This window comes from Rhineura floridana, chromosome 8 (genome assembly GCF_030035675.1).
Source record: "Rhineura floridana isolate rRhiFlo1 chromosome 8, rRhiFlo1.hap2, whole genome shotgun sequence".
NCBI lineage: Eukaryota > Metazoa > Chordata > Lepidosauria > Squamata > Rhineuridae > Rhineura > Rhineura floridana.
In genome coordinates this window covers 15,424,209-15,447,077 of record NC_084487.1, presented here as the reverse complement: position 1 = coordinate 15,447,077, position 22,869 = coordinate 15,424,209, and the positions used below count along the sequence as shown (strand labels likewise).

At 42.5% G+C, this 22,869-nt stretch overlaps 1 protein-coding gene across 7 annotated transcripts in view; it reads left to right on the top strand.

The window, feature by feature from the left end:
- The window catches only part of ABCC9 (ATP binding cassette subfamily C member 9), a 116,328-nt gene that overhangs the window by 85,466 nt on the left and 7,993 nt on the right, over positions 1-22,869 (top strand). For all 7 annotated transcript variants that reach the window (XM_061638377.1, XM_061638378.1, XM_061638373.1 and 4 more), the window contains 7 exons: positions 4,508-4,610; positions 12,771-12,872; positions 14,218-14,338; positions 16,181-16,311; positions 16,631-16,709; positions 19,778-19,886; positions 22,299-22,402. In XM_061638377.1, coding sequence (XP_061494361.1) covers positions 4,508-4,610; positions 12,771-12,872; positions 14,218-14,338; positions 16,181-16,311; positions 16,631-16,709; positions 19,778-19,886; positions 22,299-22,402 — 749 coding nt within the window. The remainder of the gene's footprint in view (positions 1-4,507; positions 4,611-12,770; positions 12,873-14,217; positions 14,339-16,180; positions 16,312-16,630; positions 16,710-19,777; positions 19,887-22,298; positions 22,403-22,869) is intronic.

The following is a 22,869-nucleotide window of genomic DNA, read 5'->3' as shown; positions in this document are numbered from 1 at the left end:
GCTTCATTTCATTTCATGTTTTAGAAAGTGTAAGTGAAGTAGATTCACATGGAGCTGAATTGCAAAAACTGGGAAAAGTGTGAATTTTGGTAAGATGTGTTTCAGTTTCCCCATTGTTTCAGGAACTGTTAATTAGGGTGCTTAATATTAAAATGCAAACTGGATTTCTCCTCCATCCTTAGTTATGGAATCCCTCTGATCCTGGCCAATATTATTAGATGGTTTGAGCTTGCTAGATCCTGAACTGAATACTTGTTTAAAAATGCTACGTTTCCATCCTGTCTCACTTTAATTTGCCTCGGTATCCACTAAGATCCTTCCGTTTCATCCATCCTCTCGTGCAGCAGCTAACAATTTTCTTCCATCCCAGGACTTTATTTCAAGGCTCAGGTTTACCAGATAAACCTGGTAGTTGTTTCCCTTTGTCCTGAGTTCATTATGTACCCGTCAAACAGTAATGAATTCCCTGGACTAGTTCACCACAAAGTAGCACAGTCCAATTAGACTGGGATTTGGGTGACCTTTTCGTTCGTCATCTGAACAGGATAAAAGGTCTAAGAATGTGCAGAAGGAGAGCTTGGAGGGGGATGAAAAGATGCAGATTGAGTGTGTCAGAGTTTCCATTGTGTGTGTTTGCGGGGGGGGGGAGGGTGAATCGTGGCTGCCAAAAAGAAACAGTCCAATGCAGGAGACAGACAATACTGGGTTTCCCCCCCAAAAAAAGATAGAAGTTGTATGATAATTGAGACATTGTTGCTTTTGATATAGATAGACATACAGTTCTTTTGAACCACTCCTTTTGGAGAAACAAGATTTGACAAAGTCGTTCTTTCTTTCTTTCTTTATAGCACTACAACACTTTGCAAACTTGTTAACCTGTGTGCTTCCGTACACACCACAGTTTTTGAGGTGCATACGTAAAATGTTTTCAGGCAGGGGTGGGGAACCTTTTGCAGCCTGAGGGCCAAATTCCCTTACTGGGCAATCTTCTGGGGGCCACATGCTAGTGGTGGGCAGGGCCAGAGGCAAGAGTGGGTGGAGAAAATAATGTAATGTTTACCTTTGTGCAGTAGACTAGTTTCTACACACACAACATATACCTCTTTATCCTTCTCCAGGCAAGCAAGAGCCATTATTAGAGTTCAAGGACACATTTCAGTTGGGCAAAAACATTCGAGGAGGGCTCAAAGTAAGGCTGGTAAAGGGTATGGTCTGGGGAGAAGGGGATGGCTAAGAAGAGGTATAGCCTGGGGAGAGTCCAGAGGACCACAGAGAGAGGCCTGGAGGGCCAGTTTTTAAAATATACAAACCTAAAACTGTGACAATGTGAACAGATGCACATTACTCTGTTGAGTTGTGGGCCACATAATCACTTGTTTTTCATATCCAAAACAATACCTGAGACACAATCCACCCTGATTAATAACCAAAAGAAATGAAGGTTTGCCATATCAACATTATCCTGTTACAAAAAGCAAGTTAAATGCCTCAAGGGATTTTGCTATCAATGCCCTCGATGGCAGGGCTGGAAAACCTGGTGTCCTCCAGATGTTGTTGGACTCCAACTTCCATCAATCCCAGCCAGCATGACTAATGGTGATAGATTATGGGAGTTGGAGCCCAACAACATCAGTAGGGCCAAAGGTTGGTTGGTTGGTTATTTATTTATCAGATTTATAAAGGTTGTAATCCAATGTTAATCAGAGTAGACCCATTGAAATTAAGGACCATGGGTAACTTAGGTTCCTTAATTTTAATGGATCTACTCTGGGTAAGACCAATATTAAATATAACACTATGTTTCTGGGATGGCTGGTTCCTTATCCAGACACTCCAGGGATAAATCAGCATGAAAATGCAGATTGCAAAAGGCTTTCTGAGTACAGCTTTGCTAGCATCTGCTAATTACGATCCAAAAGATGCTGGGCATCCAGGGATTTTAAGGCAAGATGGATAAGGTTTCGTGTCAAAATGTATGCTTTTTAACAATTAGTCAAGAAGACGTACTTCTTTATCCAGGCCTTCAGTCGAGTGGATGAATGGCTTTCTTCTTTCTGCACTGCTGTCCTTTGGAGCTCTTTCAATATCTTGTCGTTGGTTGGTTGGTTTGTGAATTTATTTTATGATTTAATGTAAATTATACTTATTTTAATAGTGACTTTTTTGGTAACCTACGGTGGGACCTTTCCACAGAGGATAGGTCATAAGTACAAGTAATAAATACATGAATGAATGAATAAATAAGGCTTTTTCAAATAGAGCATAGCTTCCCCCTTCTGAGTTCCACCATGCCTTAAACCGGAAGGGTCATTCTTCAGGCTTTGCTTTTGTTAAAACCATTCCTGGTTCTTAAATGGCTCCCAGGTTTGCAAAAAAGCAAAACAAAATTAAATAAAAACAAACCAGAAGCACCGTATTCTTGCAGTGTATAATAAACCAGCAAAGAGCTGTTCATCTGTTTCCACCAGAACAAAAAGCACAATGCTAACATTTATGCAATGCAGTCAGACCTCTGCCAGTATTTACAGTCTCTTCTAAACATCACTTATAGCAGCCGTGCTGCATTCTGATCTGAAGCGAGACTGAATTTTCCTCCCGCCAATGGAGGAACGTACGCATCATGATGAAATTTCTCTGAGCTAGTTTTTGGGAGGGAGGCTTGGTAGTTATGCAAACACCTGGGTCGAGTTAAACGATGGTCAGCTAGCATGCAGAACAGAAAGGAAAAAGACATCAAAAGGGCGCCATTGGTCTGATAGTATCACTTATTAAATGTAGGCTGAAACATGCAACCCATACTCCTCTCATGTTCCGGACCAATGACATTTTTTGTGATTTATCGTTGTCAAATAGACAGTATTTTCGGGGTAGGGAAGGGTGAATCTGTCAATTTCTGTTTCTCTCAGTTTCTCCATTTTTCCAGTCTTTTCTTTAAATTGATTTGTTTGTAACAATTTAACAAAGTAAGCGAGGGGGGAGAGAAAAGAAAAAAGTGGAGGAAAAAAACCATCTGCTCACATTAAAATACAATAACGATAAATATATCTATAATTTAAACATATAAATCAGTATAAGCCATCTAAATGTCCAGATAAGTATCCACATGAAATTAATGTTTATAACAAATATGTCCAAGTGTATCAAGGGCAGTGAGGTCCTCACACCAATAGATGGTGGGTGTTTATTCTTCCAGCCTCAAAATATAAGTCGCAAAATCCACTTGTGTTGATCTGCCATTAATCCCAAACAACAGGAATACAGTTTAAAAGTAAATGAACCGTTTCCAATCTTAAATTCAGTTCCCCATATTTCCATATCAGTTTGCAATATTTTTTTAGAAGAAAGTCCTCATGAAAATTTATCAGCATTTTAGTGCAGATTTCTCCTCATGTATTCATTTTTGCCAACCAAGTTCCCCTAATATAATGCACTATAAATATATATTTTACTAATCTATATTTTTGTATGCACCCTTTACATTAGTATAAGCACTTTTGTAGACATTATTTGGATAGAGAACTGCATTGCAAAATTCGGAGAAGTGCGAATTTTAAAGGATGGCTGTGTTTTTGTTTTCGAAAGTGCAGATTAGGTAAATTTGCCTTTAAATGCAAACTGGATTGAATTTCTCCCCCATCTGTAGTTGGACAGGAGAGGGGCAAGGGAGGGTGTGCAAATGGAGAGGTGCTTACTGGGTTCTTCTCTACTCACTTACTGTGCTGCACCAGCAGTGAGCATGGATTTTCATTTTATTAGTACCTATGGTGAGGGTCAGGTAGGACAATCAGATGTGATCATTTTTTTTGCATCTCTTCTGTCCCAAACTGAAGGCCTGCCTTCTCCTGCATGGATCTATCTGTTCCCTTAAAGCAGGGAAGGGGAATCCGTGGTCCTCCAGATGGACAGCAATTCCCATCAGTGCTGACCGGATGATGGGAGCTGGAGTACAACATCTGGGGGTCACAGGTTAACCATCCTTGACATATCTTCATTAGAGGACCTGCTGTGGGTGGCTCTCCCTTCAGAAATTAGCTGTGTATAGGGCCTGTTTTGTGGTGGCACCTTGCCTGTGGAAAAACCTTCCCCAGAGAGACCAATGATGCTTATGCTTCTAGTTTAGATGTCAGGCAACGATTCTCCCAGGCTTTTGCGTGACTGGTTTCAATTACTGTGTAGTACATAGGAAGGGCCTTAGCATGTACATAGAGCTGAAAAAGGAAGTTGGAAGCGTGACAATCTTTCCCACTTCCTCTTTCAGCTCTGTGTTTTGGATGAGGTTGTACATTTTGATAAGGTTGGGGGAAGGAAATGGAGGTAGGCAAGGGTAACAAAACAGAGGATAACTCAGAGGAGCAAAGGTAAGAAGGGATGAATGTGAGTGAAAGTAGGTCTGCACAGTTGATTCTGCAGTCCACTTCCTGGGATTCTGCCATCTACTCTGCCTATTGTAACATTGAAATTGTGAGCCACCCAATTGTTAACGTAAGAATTGCTTTGTCTTTTGCAGACACGAACCCAGATTTAAACAGCATATGCTGGAACTGACGGACACAAACAACATTGCATACTTGTTTCTGTCAGCCGCCAACAGATGGCTGGAGGTCAGGACGGTACGTACAGCTTAGTCCCTACCCTGCGTTTGAAACCTTAGAAGCCAACAGTTACTTTGTTTGATGTGGAATGCTGGGCAAAGATTTATAGCTGGGACACATCTGACTATAAAACACCCACACTTTCATATACGCCAGTGCTTAAAATAGCTCAGTGCTGTTTCTGTTAAGATTTCCCTGATGAAGCCAAGAAACCTCTTCATTTGGTGCTGCTGTGCAGATTGTAAGAACATAAGAAGAGCCCTACTGGATCAGGCCAGTCCATCATCCTGTTCTCACAGTGGCCAAGCAGATGCCTATGGAAAGCCTGCAACAAGGCCCTGAGCACAACAGCACTCTCCTCATTTGCAGTTCCTAGCAATGGGTATACATAAGAACATAAGAACATAAGAAGAGCCTGCTGGATCAGGCCAGTGGCCCATCTAGTCCAGCATCCTGTTCTCATAGTGGCCAACCAGGTGCCTGGGGAAAGCCCGCAAGCAGGACCTGAGTGCAAGAACACTCTCCCCTCCTGAGGCTTCCGGCAACTGGTTTTCAGAAGCATGCTGCCTCTGACTAGGGTGGCAGAGCACAGCCATCATGGCTAGTAGCCATTGATAGCCCTGTCCTCCATGAATATGTCTAATCTTCTTTTAAAGCCATCCAAGCTGGTGGCCATTACTGCATCTTGTGGGAGCAAATTCCATAGTTTAACTATGCGCTGAGTAAAGAAGTACTTCCTTTTGGCTGTCCTGAATCTTCCAACATTCAGCTTCTTTGAATGTCCACGAGTTCTAGTATTATGAGAGAGGGAGAAGAACTTTTCTCTATCCACTTTCTCAATGCCATGCATAATTTTATACACTTCTATCATGTCTCCTCTGACCCGCCTTTTCTCTAAACTAAAAAGCCCCAAATGCTGCAACCTTTCCTCGTAAGGGAGTCGCTCCATCCCCTTGATCATTCTGGTTGCCCTCTTCTGAACCTTTTCCAACTCTATAATATCCTTTTTGAGATGAGGCGACCAGAACTGTACACAGTATTCCAAATGCGGCCGCACCATAGATTTATACAACGGCATTATGATATCGGCTGTTTTATTTTCAATACCTTTCCTAATTATCGCTAGCATGGAATTTGCCTTTTTCACAGCTGCCGCACACTGGGTCAACATTTTCATCGTGCTGTCCACTACAACCCCGAGGTCTCTCTCCTGGTCGGTCACCACCAGTTCAGACCCCATGAGCGTATATGTGAAATTCAGATTGTTTGCTCCAATATGCATAATTTTACACTTGTTTATATTGAATTGCATTTGCCATTTTTCCGCCCATTCACTCAGTTTGGAGAGGTCTTTTTGGAGTTCTTCGCAATCCCTTTTTGTTTTAACAACCCTGAACAATTTAGTGTCGTCAGCAAACTTGGCCACTTCACTGCTCACTCCTAATTCTAGGTCATTAATGAACAAGTTGAAAAGTACAGGTCCCAATACCGATCCTTGAGGGACTCCACTTTCTACAGCCCTCCATTGGGAGAACTCTCTGTTTATTCCTACTCTCTGCTTTCTGCTTCTTAACCAATTCCTTATCCACAAGAGGACCTCTCCTCTTATTCCATGACTGCTAAGCTTCCTCAGAAACCTTTGGTGAGGCACCTTGTCAAAAACGTTTTGAAAGTCTAAGTACACTATGTCCACTGGATCACCTCTATCTATATGCTTGTTGACACTCTCAAAGAATTCTAATAGGTTACTGAGACAGGACTTTCCCTTGCAGAAGCCATGCTGGCTCTGCTTCAGCAAGGCTTGTTCTTCTATGTGCTTAGTTAATCTAGCTTTAATCATACTTTCTACCAGTTTTCCAGGGACAGAAGTTAAGCTAACTGGCCTGTAATTTCCGGGATCCCCTCTGGATCCCTTTTTGAAGATTGGCGTTACATATGCCACTTTCCAGTCCTCAGGCACGGAGGAGGACCCGAGGGACAAGTTACATATTTTAGTTAGCAGATCAGCAATTTCACATTTGAGTTCTTTGAGAACTCTCGGGTGGATGCCATCCGGGCCCGGTGATTTGTCAGTTTTTATATTGTCCATTAAGCCTAGAACTTCCTCTCACCACTATTTGTCTCAGTTCCTCAGAATCCCTTCCTGCAAATGTTAGTTCAGGTTCAGGGATCTGCCCTATATTTTCCACTGTGAAGACAGATGCAAAGAATTCATTTAGCTTCTCTGCAATCTCCTTATTGTTCTTTAGTACACCTTTGACTCCCTTATCATCCAAGGGTCCAATCGCCTCCCTAGATGGTCCTCTGCTTTGAATGTATTTATAGATTTTTTTGTTGTTGGTTTTTATGTTCTTAGCAATGTGCTCCTCAAATTCTTTTTTAGCATCCCTTATTGTCTTCTTGCATTTCTTTTGCCAGAGTTTGTGTTCTTTTTTATTTTCTTCATTCGGACAAGACTTCCATTTTCTGAAGGAAGACTTTTTGCCTCTAAGAGCTTCCTTGACTTTGCTCGTTAACCATGCTGGCATCTTCTTGGCTCTGGCGGTACCTTTTCTGATCTGCGGTATGCACTCCAGTTGAGCTTCTAATATAGTGTTTTTAAACAACTTCCAAGCATTTTCGAGTGATGTGACCCTCTGGACTTTGTTTTTCAGCTTTCTTTTTACCAATCCCCTCATTTTTGTGAAGTTTCCTCTTTTGAAGTCAAATGTGACCGTGTTGGATTTTCTTGGCAATTGGCCAGTTACATGTATGTTTAATTTAATAGCACTGTGGTCACTGCTCCCAATCGGTTCAACAACACTTACATCTCGCACCAGGTCCCGGTCCCCACTGAGGATTAAGTCCAGGGTTGCCGTCCCTCTGGTCGGTTCCATGACCAACTGGTCTAGGGAATAGTCATTTAGAATATCTAGAAACTTTGTTTCTTTGTCATGACTGGAACACATATGCGGCCAATCTATGTCCAGGTAGTTGAAGTCACCCATTACTACCACATTTCCTAGTTTGGATGCTTCCTCAATTTCATATCTCATCTCAAGGTCTCCCTGAGCATTTTGATCTGGGGGACGATAGATTGTTCCCAGTATTAAGTCCCTCCTGGGGCATGGTATCACCACCCACAACGATTCTGTGGAGGAGTCTGCCTCTTTTGGGGTTTCGAGCTTGCTGGATTCAATGCCTTCTTTCACGTATAGAGCGACTCCTCCACCAATATGTCCTTCCCTGTCCTTCCGATATAGTTTATATCCAGGGATAACCGTATCCCACTGGTTTTCTCCATTCCACCAGGTCTCCGTTATGCTCACTATATCAATGCTCTCCTCTAAAACCAAGCACTCCAGTTCTCCCATCTTGGTTCGGAGGCTCCTAGCATTAGCGTACAGGCACTTGTAAGCAGTGTCTCTCTTCAAGTGTCTTTGGCATTTGTGGTTTGGCGTGTGGTAATTTTGCTCTTCTGAATTTATATCCTGTGCCCCTGCTCTCACAATGCCTACTTCTAGGCCTACCCCTTTTAAAATTTCATCATTTCTTTGGTTTTTATCCCAGGGGGGAGGTTTATTCCGAACCAGACCTTCCTCAGCTCCTGTCAGATTTCCCCCCTCAGTCAGTTTAAAAGCTGCTCTGCCACCTTTTTAATTTTAAGTGCCAGCAGTCTGGTTCCATTCTGGTTCAAGTGGAGCCCGTCCCTTTTGTACAGGCCCGGCTTGTCCCAAAATGTTCCCCAGTGCCTAACAAATCTGAACCCTTCCACCCGACACCATCGTCTCATCCATGCATTGAGACTGCAAAGCTGGGCCTGTCTGGGTGGTCCTGCGCGTGGAACTGGTAGCATTTCAGAGAAAGCCACCTTGGAGGTCCTGGCTTTCGGCATCCTACCTAGCAACCTAAATTTTGCTTCCAGGACCTCACGGCTGCATTTCCCCATGTCGTTGGTGCCAGCGTGCACCACGACCACTGACTCCTTCCCAGCACTGTCTACCAAACTATCTAAACAACGGGCGATATCTGCAACCTTCGCACCAGGCAGGCAAAACACCTTGCGGTCTACACGCCCATCACATATACAAAGGCATACTGTCTCCAACAGAGGAAGTAGAGCATAGCAGCCATTGAAAGCCATCCCCCCATGTATTTGTCTGATCCTCTTTTACACCGTGCAAGTTGGTGGCCATCACTATCTCTTTAGAGAGTGAATTCCATAGTTTAGCAATGTGCTGTGTGACGAGGCTCTTTCTTTTGTCTGTCCTTCGTTTTCAACTATTCAGCTTCCTTGGGTGTCCCTGTGTTCAAGTGTTACGAGAAAGAAAGAAAAACGTTTCTCTATCCACTTTCCCCACAGCATGCATAGTTTTATACACCTCTGTCATACCCCCTTACTTGCCTTTTCTCTATACTAAAAAGCCTCACATGTTGTAACTTTTTTTCATAGAGGTGTTGCTCCAACCCCTCGATCATTTGGGTTGCCCTTAAAGAGATTGTCTGGTCTGGATGATACTTTGCTCCAATCTATGGAGAGGAGAATGAGAGTGTTTTTCCTCCTAGTTCACCTGGCAGGGCTGTAAAGCAAGCCTGACCCAGAAGCTTTTATAAGAGTTGAGACATATCACCTGACCCATTCTGGCATATTGTTCCTAAGGGCCCATCCATACCTAACCCCAAAATCGTGTTTTCTATATTCAGTTGGTGGCCTCAAGATCCGTACATGTCCTGTTTGTGGTCGGATTATTGTGAAAACCTGGTTTTCAACCATCCATACGTGTGGGCTTTTTTTGGTCTAAATTGCTTTAGCATTGGCCACTCCCCTAAGTCCACCCCTTGTCAGTGATTGGCACATAGTAGTTGTTTGCATATTGTATACTTTTCTGGAACAGTGCAGAAAGGAGAGAAGCAACCAGAGGGGGTGGTGCCCACAGCACTCTCTCAAAATTCCAAGTGTTCCCATGGTCTCAAAAAGGTTGGTGACCCCTGCTATATGTTATGTTGGAATTCTGTGGCTGGAACACCAAAGACATGATTTTCTTCTTGTAAAAGCAGCCATGGGGCATTTGGAGGGAGCCTGTGCTGACCCTTTCCCCTGCTTCAATTTCCTGTCTTAACCCCGCTATCCCCACCAAACTATTAGCCATGGAGGGGGAAACCTACAATGTTTGTGTCCATAAACTGCCCTTCTGTGGCTAGTAGCAGCTTCTGTGGGTGATTGGGATCAGGGTCCCTCACACACACACACACAGCATAGGGGGAAAGATTTGGACCCTCTCCTTCCATGCTGCATCCCCAATCAAAATGTGGGGGAGTGGCTACAGTTGTTTTTACAAGCAGTCAGTTACATTAGGAGTTCCAGTTGTGGAACTCCAGTACAAAGAGCACTTTGGGCTGGAGTGGAGGAGGAGATGACTCATGGTCAATGTAACAGCTATCTGACAGTCTTTCCAGGATCTCAGGCAGAAATGTTTCCCAGCAGAGCTGCAGAGATATTTTAACTGGAGATGACAGGGATTGAAACCATGACTGCAAACATGCAAAGTGTGAGCTATATATTATTGGGTTACAGGGACACTGCAAGGTGCAAAGTTATAATTGTCCTTGGGCCAAGGGAGATACTAGTTTTGAAATTACACCTCTGGTGTACGAATGCTGATGCCTGGCTGGTTCTGAATAAACAGCAGGTGTCCTTCAGTATCTGGTGCAGTAGGTCACTGGGACAGAGGAACATTATATAGCAACAACTAGACAGAAAAGTAAGTGTTCATCTTAGATGCTGGACTAAGGCTCATACCAGACTAAGTTTTACTCAGAGTAAGCCCATTGAAATCAATTAACCTAAGTTAGTCATGTCCATTAATTTCAAGGAGCCTACTCTGAGTAGGACTAGCGTTGGAGATAATCCTGAGTCTTGATCAGTTACTCCTAGATCTTCTCATGCCTTTCTTGGTTAGGTATGAGCAAACCACAGTTCCCAGAGTTATTTATTTATTTATTTATTATTAATTAATTGTGCTTTTATACCGCCCTTTAGTAATAAGCTCTCAGGGCGGTGTACAACAATAAAAACAGGTTAAAATACAAGTGAGTATAAATAAAATGCACTATAAAACATATGTGAAAACAAGATTGCAACAAAAAAAAATTAAAATTAACAATTTGAAATTTAAATTTAAATTTAAAAAGCCTGGGCAAAGAGGTAGGTCTTTACCTGGCGCCGAAAAGATAACAAAGAAGGCGCCAGGCGTATCTCATCAGGGAGGGCGTTCCATAGTTCGGGGGCCACCACTGAGAAGGCCCTAGCTCTAGTTATCGTTCTCCGTGCCTCCCTATGCGTTGGGACACGGAGAAGGGCCTTCGACGTCGAGCGCAGCGACCGGGTAGGTACATAGCGGGAGAGGCGTTCCGCCAGGTATTGCGGTCCGATGCCGTTAAGGGCTTTATAGGTAAGAACCAACACTTTGAATCTGGCCCGGAAACATATTGTTAATTGAAAAGAAGAGCCAGAAATCGTTGTTGTTGTTATCATTATTATTTTATTATCATCATTATCCTACCCTTTATCCTAAGATCGCAGGGTGAGTTACAACTATTGAAATACTACATTATATAGAGTTTAAAACGCCTTACAATCACAGGTGGCTCCTAAAAATAGTAGGGTGGCATGAGGTCCCCCTGGTACTTTCATTGACATCTTTTTGGTGCCAGGTAAAGACATCTTTTTCCCCAGGCATTTGAAAGACTGAGATGATGTTTGTATTAGTGTACTGCCAAAGCTTTCTATGGCTGTATGAGAGTGGTTGCTGTTTATTACTTTGTTTTTATGGCATGGTATATTTACTTTTGTTTTTAACAATGTTGTAAGTTGCTGGGGGACCTTCATGTTACCGAATTCTTCCAAGCTACACAGGAAGTGGATTGGACTGTGAAAGACCAATCCAAATTGTGTCTGCATTTTTACAATTTTACAGATTGGTAGGGCAGTACAATATCTCAGAGAGGAGGTCAGGTCTCCTGCTCCCCTGGTGCATTCACTATATCTGCCTGATGTCCCCGCTTTTTAAAGTTTGATAGAAATATCTGTTGGCTATAGGCACATTCGTAAACTGCAAGGTTCTTTGCCTATTAGTAAATAGACTCTTTCTGAACGATCTGGTATGAATTTATTTCTTATTTAAACAGTGAAAACAGCTGGACAAATGTACCAATTAATTATGCTTTTATTTAGGATTAGTAAAACAAAAACAACCTGGACTCCTGCATTTAGCATAATCTATAAGGTGCTGAGGAAGATCTGGCAGCAATTTGGAACTTGATCTCCCACATACAGAATAAAACAGAAAATGCCAACATGGCTTGAATATTTCGTATTCCTCCCCCACTCTTTTTTCTGTCACTTCCAGAATTGAAACCCTACGTATGACTCTGTTGTATAAGTATATCTTGACTTATTCATTATATTGTTTTATCTTTGTTGATGGATGCCGTTTAAGAGACTGGAAAATAACAATAAAAATTCACAAGTGGGAAGAGTACTGTCACGCTCAGGTCCTGCTTGTAGGCTTCCCAGAGACATCTGGAGGGCCACTGTGAGAACAGGATACTGGGCTTGATGAGCCTTTGGCCTGATCCAACAATGTTTAAAAAGTAGTTGTGGATTGCAATAGATGTAGCTTGCCATGTAAGGTAACACCTGCTAAAATTCCCTCTTCTGCACAATTATTAAAGAAGCATGAGCCCTGTTCTCTTCTGCATCTGGACACTCTAGTGCTGACTACAGCAGCAATCCATACAGTCACAGCTTTTCAAGTGGGGCACTCTCCTTGCTCCCATGGTGGTGCTGCTGCTCTCATGGACTGGGATATGGGGGCGCTGGAGTGGCAGGGAGGACTTGGTTGGTGGCAACAGGGGGCATAGATGCATGTGTACTTGTGCCTGCTGCCACCAAACTGGATCTCTGCTGCCCTTGCCACCATGCTGCCACACCCCATTCTGCTGTGCAAAAATGCTGCCAAAACTGGGAGCATGGTGCAGCAGCGGTAGCGGCCCATCTCCCCTGTCACAACTGATGCAGAGGAAATGGAAGCAGAACAGGTGTGTTGAAAAATATGGAACTGATGTATTGGATTGTCTGTATATTACTGCTTTGCTTTGTAGCATAAATCTGTTTCCCTACTTTTGTTTCTTCTGCAGGATTACTTGGGCGCTTTCATTGTCCTTACTGCGGCCATGGCTGCCATTTCTGTAGGGTCCACTTCTGGCCTCGTGGGTTTGGGCCTCCTCTATGCACTGACAGTACGTAGTTTTACAGCTCTTGGGCACAATCTACCGGGAATGTCCCAGCCCTGCAAGTGTTATCAATAGCCTCTGCAAGAGTCAGCACCATCCTCTTGTGCAGGTTGCACTCATTGTGATGGGGCCTGCACAGGAGAATTTTCCAGTGCCTTGTGCGCCAGTCCGCTGGATTCACAGCCACTGTTTTAAAAAAGCAGAATGCACAGTTCCCTTACCAACTTTCTCAATATTGAAAGGAAGACATGGATTCAAGCCAGGGCCAAGGGAGTTTGGAACAACTTGGAGCAGCTTCAGGCTTTATGAGCCAATTGGAAAAAATCATAATAAAGTCACGGCAATTCCCAGGCCCTGCGTGCTCCCAAGGAAAGGAAGACAGAAGTGTATGCAAGGACTTCAATGTGCTGTGTAATCACAATAATACAGCATCGGTGGCCTTCAGCCTTCCTCATTTCTGCCTTCAGCAAGGGACCTGCTTTTCATTTTGTTAATCTTATTTCTTTCTGTAACATTGTGAAGAACCTTGAAAGGAGAACTTTGATTGAAAGTCAGGCTGGATATTTAAATATAAATTAACAATTAACTAATAAATTTTGGGTTGTATCCAGTGTTAGTCATACCCAGAGAAGACCCCTTGGAATTAATAGACATGACTAACTTAGGGCCATTAATTTCAATGTGTCTACTCTGGGTAGAATTTAGATAACACCCCTTTGTCTCTAACTTGCTTTCTTACAATAAATCCTCCTCACTGTATATAGTGCTTTACAGATTAAATTCAGCAAAACAAAAACAGGTCTCTCTCTGTCCTGAGGATTTTGCAATCCAAATTTCAGCAGAGGGAAGGGACATGAGGAAAGGGAGCGGAAAAGTTTGTGGTGGAAGTGTCAGGGATACCTTCTGAAATGTGCCAAGGCTCACATCCAAGCGGTGCCCCTCCTCACTATCCCAAATCTTCATCTCCTCTTCCTCATTGTCATAGTCTTGCATACCTGCCCTGATCAGGTCTGCAAGCAGTGATGAGAGCAAGAAGGAGCAGTGAACTCTGTTCAGTCTATCTCTCTCCCTGATGCTCTGTGTGAATGAGTAGCCATGGCACCTGATAGTTCATTGGTGTCAATGGATCTAACTCTGAGTATGACTTATTTAGCTACTTTCAAAAATGATACTTGGTTCACTATTGAATAAAGAATCATTCAGTCGCATTGTACAGTCAGCAACCAGTTTCCATCCCGCAGAACAGGTATGAAAGGATGCCACTGTCTTCATTCTTTTTCCCCATGTTGTTGTTATGTGCCTCCAAGTCGACGATGACTTATGGCGACCCTGTCCTCTTATATCATTGCAGATCACCAATTATTTGAACTGGGTGGTGAGAAATCTGGCAGACCTAGAAGTGCAAATGGGTGCAGTGAAGAAAGTGAACAGTTTTCTCAACATGGAGTCAGAGAACTATGATGCCACCATGGGTATGGTGCCGCATCCTTGTGTTTTTATGTATGTATGTATGTATGAATGAATGAATGCACGAACTTAAGTAAATAATGTTAAAATGCTTGCTGACCTTCTATTCTGACTCCAGTAATGGGATCATTATTATATAAGGCCTAACTCACACAGATTGATCCTTGAGTGTACTGTGCCACTTTAGACTGTGGGAATGCATGTGCTATGTATGCATGCTATATATGTGCATATTACATAGAATTATAGAATAGTAGAGTTGGAAGGGGCCTATAAGGCCATCGAGTCCAACCCATGCTCAATGCAGGAATCCTAGTTAAAGCATACCCAACATCTCTCTCTCTCTCTCTGTGTATGTGTGTACAGACAGATAGTATAGTCAGATCCCACCCCCAAATATCACAGCCTCATTTGTGGGGCCATTTGGCAGGGAGTGTGTTTGCTGAAAATCCACCTGACTCCTTTAGCAGTAGGAGCACCTTCTACTGTTACTACTAATTCTGCTTTGCTGCAGGTGGTAGTGGCAATGGTGGCAACCAAGCTTTGTCCTTGGAGGCCACCCACAATTTATCTTAACCCCAAATGGCACAGACACAGTGTTGTTTCAGGGTATTTGAGAGAGGAGGAACACAACAGCTGCCATGATATTGTAGTTGCCACAATGTCCCCCTCCCCCCCAAAAAACCCCAAAATGCCCCAGGACAGTGCTTCATGCAGGCCAATTTGGAATTAAGAAAATGGCAGCTGGATCACCAAGAGCAGAGTGAGTTATGCTGTTGCTGCTTCTACCACCTTCATCTGCAGTAGAAATAATTAAAAACAGAAGCCACCACCACTGCTAAAAGGTTTGACACTGGTCTGGATTGTCCACTTTTGTATTCCCATTACAACAAAGTTGTTGCTCACAGTGACTGTAAACACACTACAGTGGACACACATAGAAGGCAGAAGGGAATCATGTCTCATTCCTGCCCTGTACAGGTATAACTTCTGGAAGAGTGTGCTTGTGGACAGACTGTATGTCCCTAGGCTCTGTTTGTGCAATGAGATAAGTCAGTCAAGGAGCCCTACACTTTTTGCAGTTTCTACATGTGTAGGCTCTTTCCGAAGTTATTTATTTTATATTTATTTATAAATATATTTCTATACTGCTATTTTGTTAAAAACATCAAAGCAATTTACAAGTAAAAAAACCACACACACAGTACAGTAAAAACATTAAAAATACAATTAAAAAAGTTCTGCTTAGGGGGTGAGGCAGTAAGTGCAATCCCTCTCCTTGCACTCCTTAATGAGTGATGTCCAACTAAGTCAAAGTTAGACCCACTGAAATCAATGGACTTACGTTACTGAAGTCCATTGATTTCAGTGGGTCATCTCTGAGTATGGCTGAGATATCATACAATGTGTACAGTCTTAACACTATTGTTTTATCTGGAGATGAAAGATAACTAAATCAAGAGCCGCTAATTAAGGGGGGGCTCTTTTGCTTCACATTTTGCTTATTTTGGATGCAGATGAATGCCTTATCTTGCACGTACACAAGCTAGGGAGTGAAACAAGATTGCTATTGCTTTTAATTGGTTACATGAATAAGGTTCCCAAGCAGTGAAAACTGGTGGCTCTGATATCAGCGGAGCAATGAATCTGCTTCGGGTTTTAGTCCGAACTTTCAAGGAGATGTCCAAGGTGCTGAACCTATTTTGGGCATAGATTTCAGCACCTTGGACAGCTGCTTGAAAGTTTGGACAAAAACCCAAAGCAGATTCATTGCCCCACTGGCATCGGAACCACCAGCCACCACAGTTCCAAGCATTTATAGTCAACTCCCTTTGTTCATCTTTCAGATATTTCTCAAGTTCCCAAAGACTGGCCACAAGAAGGGGAAATCAAGATTGAAAATCTGTGCGTCCGATATGAAAACAACCTGAAGCCAGTTCTCAAGCATGTCAAAACTTACATCAAACCAGGCCAGAAGGTTCCACAAACTTAAATCATTTCACTTTTTTTACCAGTGGTTTATAGTACAATCGATCCCTCTTCCCAGGGAGCTCTGGGAATTGTAGCTCTGTGAGGCTGAGAGGGGACTCCTAAAAACTCTCAGAAGCCTTAAGTGTTCACAGCTCACTTCCCCCAGCTACTTCACTGCCAAGACTCGGCTTAAAACTCAACATCTATAAAGTGTTTCTCCATCGCTAGTTTAAAAAATCGTGAGTTTGGGAATTTGCTCACTGTGATCTCCTCCCCCAATTCATCAGCAATGCTTTAAAAAAATCACAATGAACCTTATTTTGCAGGTTGGCATCTGTGGTCGCACTGGCAGTGGAAAATCATCGCTGTCCTTGGCATTCTTCAGAATGGTAGACATATTTGATGGTAAGTACCCGGAAGCAGTTGCTGTTTAGCATAGGGTTTGCAAAATCTGTCAACCAAGGCAAGCGAAACTTATCAGCCTATGTGGAATAGTTAGGGTCAGTTTCAGCTTCTCTCTGTTCCTCATTTTTCCCCAATTTTATGTACAGTTCTCCACATTTCTGCATGAGTTTGTGATTTTTTTTAAAAAAAGTCCTCACAAGAAATTGTCAGCACATTTCTCTTTAACATACATAAATAAGATCCAGTGTGAGTCATCCTCAGAGTAGTTACTTGAGTATCTTAATTCCATTTATTTCTACTCTAAGGTCTACTCTAAATATGACAGTTGTATATCACCTATATTTTTGCAAGCAGTTTCCCCAGTATAGTGCATTTCTCTATGCTTTTTTCACTAATCTATGCATTTTGTGCATACTTTCACCTAATATATGGATTTTTGCACACATTTCTTTGGTTGGAGGAACTGTATCACAAAATTAAGAGAAGTACAAATTTGGAAGGATGGCTGCATTTTACTCCCTGTTGGGGATGGGGGAGAAATTCGATTCAGATTACATTTAAAGCTGAGTCTATCAAATTTGCACATTCCAAAACAATATGAAAACCATTAACACAGACTTCCTGTGAAATTCACACTTATCTGAATTTTGTAGGGCAGTTGTCCAACCAAGCAATGTTTATAGAAATGCATATATTAAGTGAACATGCTTGCACAAGTGTGTACATGAGTCAGAGGAGAAATTTGCACTAAAATGCTGAAGAATTTTCATGAGAATTTTTAAAAAAATGCAAATTGCAACAGAAAGTGGAGAATTTCATGTAAAATTGGAAAAATTAGAAACTGACTGAACTGAAATTGAAATCGACAGATCTTTCCATCCATACATCATGTACTTCGTTTGGGAAGTGTAAATCAGGTAGATTCACATTGAAATATGAATATATTTATCTCTCCCCCGCCAACCTAATAGAAGCCTATTAGGAGCTCAATAAATCATTTTGCTGCCTGCAGGCATGACTTAGGAAATATTAAATCAGTGGGAATCCAGTGTCACTCTCTGCCTATCCCAGAGGTGGGGAATCTGTGACCTTCCTGATGTTGGACTCTAAACTCCCATCAGTCCTGGCCGGTTACGGATGTTGAGAGCTGTAGTCCTGCAAACTTCTGGAACATTACAGATTCCATATCCCTAGCCTATTCCGTCTTATCTCCTCATCTGTGCAACCTCTGAACATTGGTTCAGTGCCAGTCTCCCTCTTCTTGCAGCTACAGACTTACACAGCCAATCACCCAAAATGAAAAGCTGGAACATACAAGAAGAAAAAAAGGGCCAGATCCTATTGCCTGGCTGTGCTAGATCAGCCTCAGATAGTGACAGCTGCATGAGGTGCTGCTCTTTCTCTGCTCCTATATTCAACATGTCGTGCATTATCCCCCCAGTAGCATCATTAATCATGTAGTGCAGAATCAAAATATTTCCTTTATGGGAAGAACAAAAGAGAATGGGAGAGAGGGGGTGGAGAAAACCAAAAGGGGGCATCCGTCAATAATTCCATTTCAGGCTGCATTAGATCAGTAAAGGGTTGCCACCCCTTTAGGCTGAGCAAGACTATGGATCCAGAAGTGCCACATTCATGTTGCTGCTGCTCCTGTTCTTAATTAAAGTTAAGCTCTTTCCCCCACCCCCACCAGTAGGTTCATTTAGGGCTGATTGATAGCTGTGTTTGATCAAGCAGAGCTTAATTGACGTTTTAAGGAGGAAGCTGGCTGGCCAGAAAAGCCAAGCCGTTGGGTTTGTATTGTGAGCTCATGAGTAACGGTATTATGACCCTAAAAGGTACATTCACTCAAGTGCAAGCAAAGAAAAACATTTGAGCTACTTCAAATGTGATATTTAGCATTGCTTGTGATATTTAGCATTGCTGATATTGGGCACGTTCCGTATGCACATAGGCTCTGTCGAGTGTACCGTTAGGGACCTTGCCTTTGGCGGGGTTCCCAATAGCACACACAGAGCCTATGCACATATAATTTGTACTTGCATAGGCTCTATACCAGGGTAGCCAACATGATGCCCACCAGATGCTGTTGGATTCCTACTCCCATTAGCGATAGCCAACTTGAATAATGCTGTGCTCGGTCCACTCTCTCCCCCCAGCATTTGCTGCTTGAGGCAACTGCCTCCATCTGCCTAGTGGTAGGGCCGTCCCTGGTCTTATATCCCCCTACCCCGCTCTCTAGATGGTATTACTTCACTTTCCCCAAATGGACTTAACAGTCTTGGGGGGGTTCTTCATTTATTATTACATTTATATTTCACCATTTCTCTAAAGTACCTCAAGGTGGCATATGTTTGTTTTATTTTATTTTAAATAAATATTTATATACCTCTGTTCATAAAAAAATCAAAGCTGTTTACAACATACGTAGATATGCAATAAAACCATATAATCAGAAATCATTGACTGCATTAATTGCAGAAAGCTATTTCTCAATTGCTTGCAAGCCTGGTGACATAGAAAGGTTTTCAGCAGGCCTTTAAAAGTTAAAACAAAAGGTGCCTGCTGAATCTCTCTTGGCAGAGCATTCCAGGGAACTGGGTTGATGACACTGAAGGCTCGATTTCATGTCATTAACGAGCCTCTCCAACTCAGGGGGTGATCAGAGCTGTTCCTGCAGATGATCTCAGTGATCAAGCTGGGATATAAGGGTTCAGGTGGTGCTTAAGGTACCCTGGACCTGTCCAGGGTTTTGTAAATGAATATATGGTTCTTCCCCTCCCCATTTTATTCTCACAATAGCCTTGTGAGGTGGGTTAGGCTAAGAGGCAGTGACTGGCTCAAAGTAACTTTAGATGGTAAAGTGTATTACTTCAAAATGCGATAACACCAGCCCTGCTTCATTTGGGGCCCTCTTGCTCATTCTGCTGAGTGGAGCCCTAGACGTCTACCCCCAAAGCACTGTCCTGTTTTGCCATAGTTTCCAGGTGCTCTTGTATCTTTCTGTATGCTTTACCTACATTTCATTGTGCGTCTCCTCCCGCCTTGCTCTCTGTCATTTCAAACAGGAAGGATTGTTATTGATGGGATTGACATTTCAAAGCTGCCACTTGACATGTTGCGCTCCAGGCTATCCATAATCCTCCAGGACCCCATATTGTTCAGTGGTTCCATTCGGTAAGTGCAGATGCCTCCTCTTGTAGCTCACTTGGCTGGATTCTCTACCTGCAGGGTTGCTGTGGGCCCAGAAATTTCAAACATGGTTGGCATAATGTACAGAACTCATCCAAATGTCCCCCAAGCACAACTAGGGCCCTTCTGGGTGTTAGTTTTGCACCCTGTTACTTACAGATTTGACTGCTAAAGAGGGCTACACAAAGCACAGATACAAACTTGCTTAGAATTTTCGCACAAGGATCCCTTGCTTGAAACATACCACTCACAGCCTGAATCAGAATACTTTATAGCCAAAGCATCCTTCACCTGGAAGTGCTAAATGAGAAAGCAAAAGTCATTCATTGATTTTGGACCACCCTTGTAATTCTAGCTGTGGCTTTTAATTAATTATGGGTTCTGTATGCACACACATTTTTATTTATTTGTTTATTTTCTTGCATTTATATCCCACCTTTCTTTCATAATGGAAAACTCAAGGCGGCATACATATGGTTCACAGATGGTCTCCCATCCAGGCACTGACCAGTCCCAGACCTGCTTAGCTTTGGCAAAGTGATGGCCTCATGTGCCTTCAGACCATACAGTCTCCTCCCATAGCCCAACCCACTTTCCTCAGAGACTGTGACAGACAGACAGAATGTTGGTTATGGTGGGCTTGCAGACAGTTAGGCCCACCTAAATGTTGTTCATAGAACCACAGAACTGTAGAGCTGGAAGGGGCCTATAAGGCCATCAAGTCCAACCCCTTGCTCAATGCAGGAATCCAGGTTAAAGCATACCTTACATATGAAAACTGAAAACCAGTTACCAGCAGCCGCAGGAGGAGAGAGTGCTTTTGCACTCAGGTCCTACTTGCAGGCTTCCCATTGGCACCTGGTTGGCCACTCTGAGAACAGGATGTTGGACTAAATGGGCCATTGGCCTGATCCAGCAGCCCCTTCTTATGTTATTGTGTTCTTCTGATGGCTGTCTAGCTGCCTCTTGAATGTCTCCAGCATTGGAGAGCCCACCACTTTCTTAGGTAATTGGTTCCATTGTCAAACTGCTCTAACAGTTAGGAAGTTTTTCCTGGTGTTCTGCTGAAATTTGTCTTCCTGTAGCTTGAGCCCATTATTCTGTGTCCTGCATTCTGGTATGATCGAGAAGAGATCTTGGCCTCCTCTGTGTTGGAAAGCTGGGAGAGAATGTTCCCAAGTGAGGTTCAGAAAATGACAACAACAATATGTACTGAACAAAATCAGTGCCAAACAAGCCTTATACAAGGCTTCATTCAAATTATTATTTGGGGAGGGATTAGAATTTGGGCACAAAATATGTTTATTTTGGTGCAGAACCTGAGCAATCTTGCTCCATGCTCCCCACATTGATATCTGGCCCCAGAGTTCCATGCCATTGCAGAAGATAAGAGATCTGATGCTCTTGGACATGTTTAGATTATATTATTCCACCCTCTAGGGGGATCAAGAGTAGGTCTCAGGTTTGCTTGTGCTCTTCCCTGCTGTCTCTCCCATTCTTCTGATTCTTTTATTCTGGGGAAAATGTACCATAGGAAGAAGGAGATTTTTTTTAAAAAAAAGGATCCTAGGATATGATCTGAGGACACATGAGCCCACCACGTTGCTGAAGCTAAGCAGGTCTGAATGGGTGACTGCCCAAGGACTACACATACACTGCCTTGTTTTTCATGATAGAAGTAATGCAGGATATAAACATAAGAAAGTAAACAAACTTGTGGTCTCTGTACTCCATTCACATCTCCCAGTGGCAAAGGAAGCCAGGAAGGTGCAGTGAGGAAGTATATCTGCCCAGTTTTTCCAAGGGTCAACGTCCAGGGTCAAATGGCTGCCTGAACAGATGAGTAGTCCAGCAATAGGGATGGGGGAGAACTTTGATTCTGTTCACATTGAAAGCCGAATCTATCAGATTCTCAGTTTCTAAAACAATATGGGAACCAAAACACAGCAATACTTTGAAATTCACACTTATCCATATTTTGCGACACAGTTCTCCAATCAATCAATGTTTACAAAAATGCTTGTATTAGGGGAAAGCGTGCATAAAAATGAATATATTGGTGAAAATAACATACAAAAATGCATTATATTAAGGAGAAATTGCTTGCAAAAATGTGTACATTGGTCAAAACTGCACACAAAAATAATTAGGAGCTTCACACTAAAATGCTGAAGAATTTTCACAAGGATTGTTTTTTTTTTAAAAAAAATGCAAATTGCTGCAGAAATGTGGAGAACTGAATTTCAGATGGGAAGAATGAGAAACCTAAAGAACCAAAATGGATAGAACCTTCCATCCCTACTAGGGAACATACTTCAAACTGGGCTTGCAGCGGATGAAGGTGCACAGCACATTCAATAGCAAACTCTGAGCATTTCTACATCTTCCTTTCTTTAGCTTTAATCTGGATCCAGAGTGCAAATGTACAGATGAAACACTTTGGGAAGCTCTGGAGATTGCCCAGTTGAAGAACATGGTCAAGGCATTGCCAGGTGGTCTAGGTGGGTATATTGGAAATAATTATGATACTTTTTTAGCTCCACCAACACATTCAATTAAAAACAAGACTCCAGCATGCAAAGTAATGATTTCGCTGCTTAATGTTGCAAAGAGCCTTTCCACAAGTTATGTTGCAGCAAACCTGGGTTTGTGGGCAGGTATATACTTGATAAAGAATTTCAGACAATCCTGGTTTTGATTAATTCATATGTGTGATCCATGTGTTTTTAATCTCCTGGTTGTCTCATTCACACATAACATTCTGGGGTGTACACTTTAAAAACTCTTGGGTAATCATGTAAAAATAAGACACCACAAATAAGTAGCTGAAAGTGTATATAACACAGAGCTGAAAGGAGAGGGTGGGTAGTGGTCAAAGAAATTCTTCTGACTTGAATTTGTGTAGAATTTCTTTTTCATTTTAATTCCCCACCCCATACACCTTCAACCAAGATGTAATGTTTCTGAA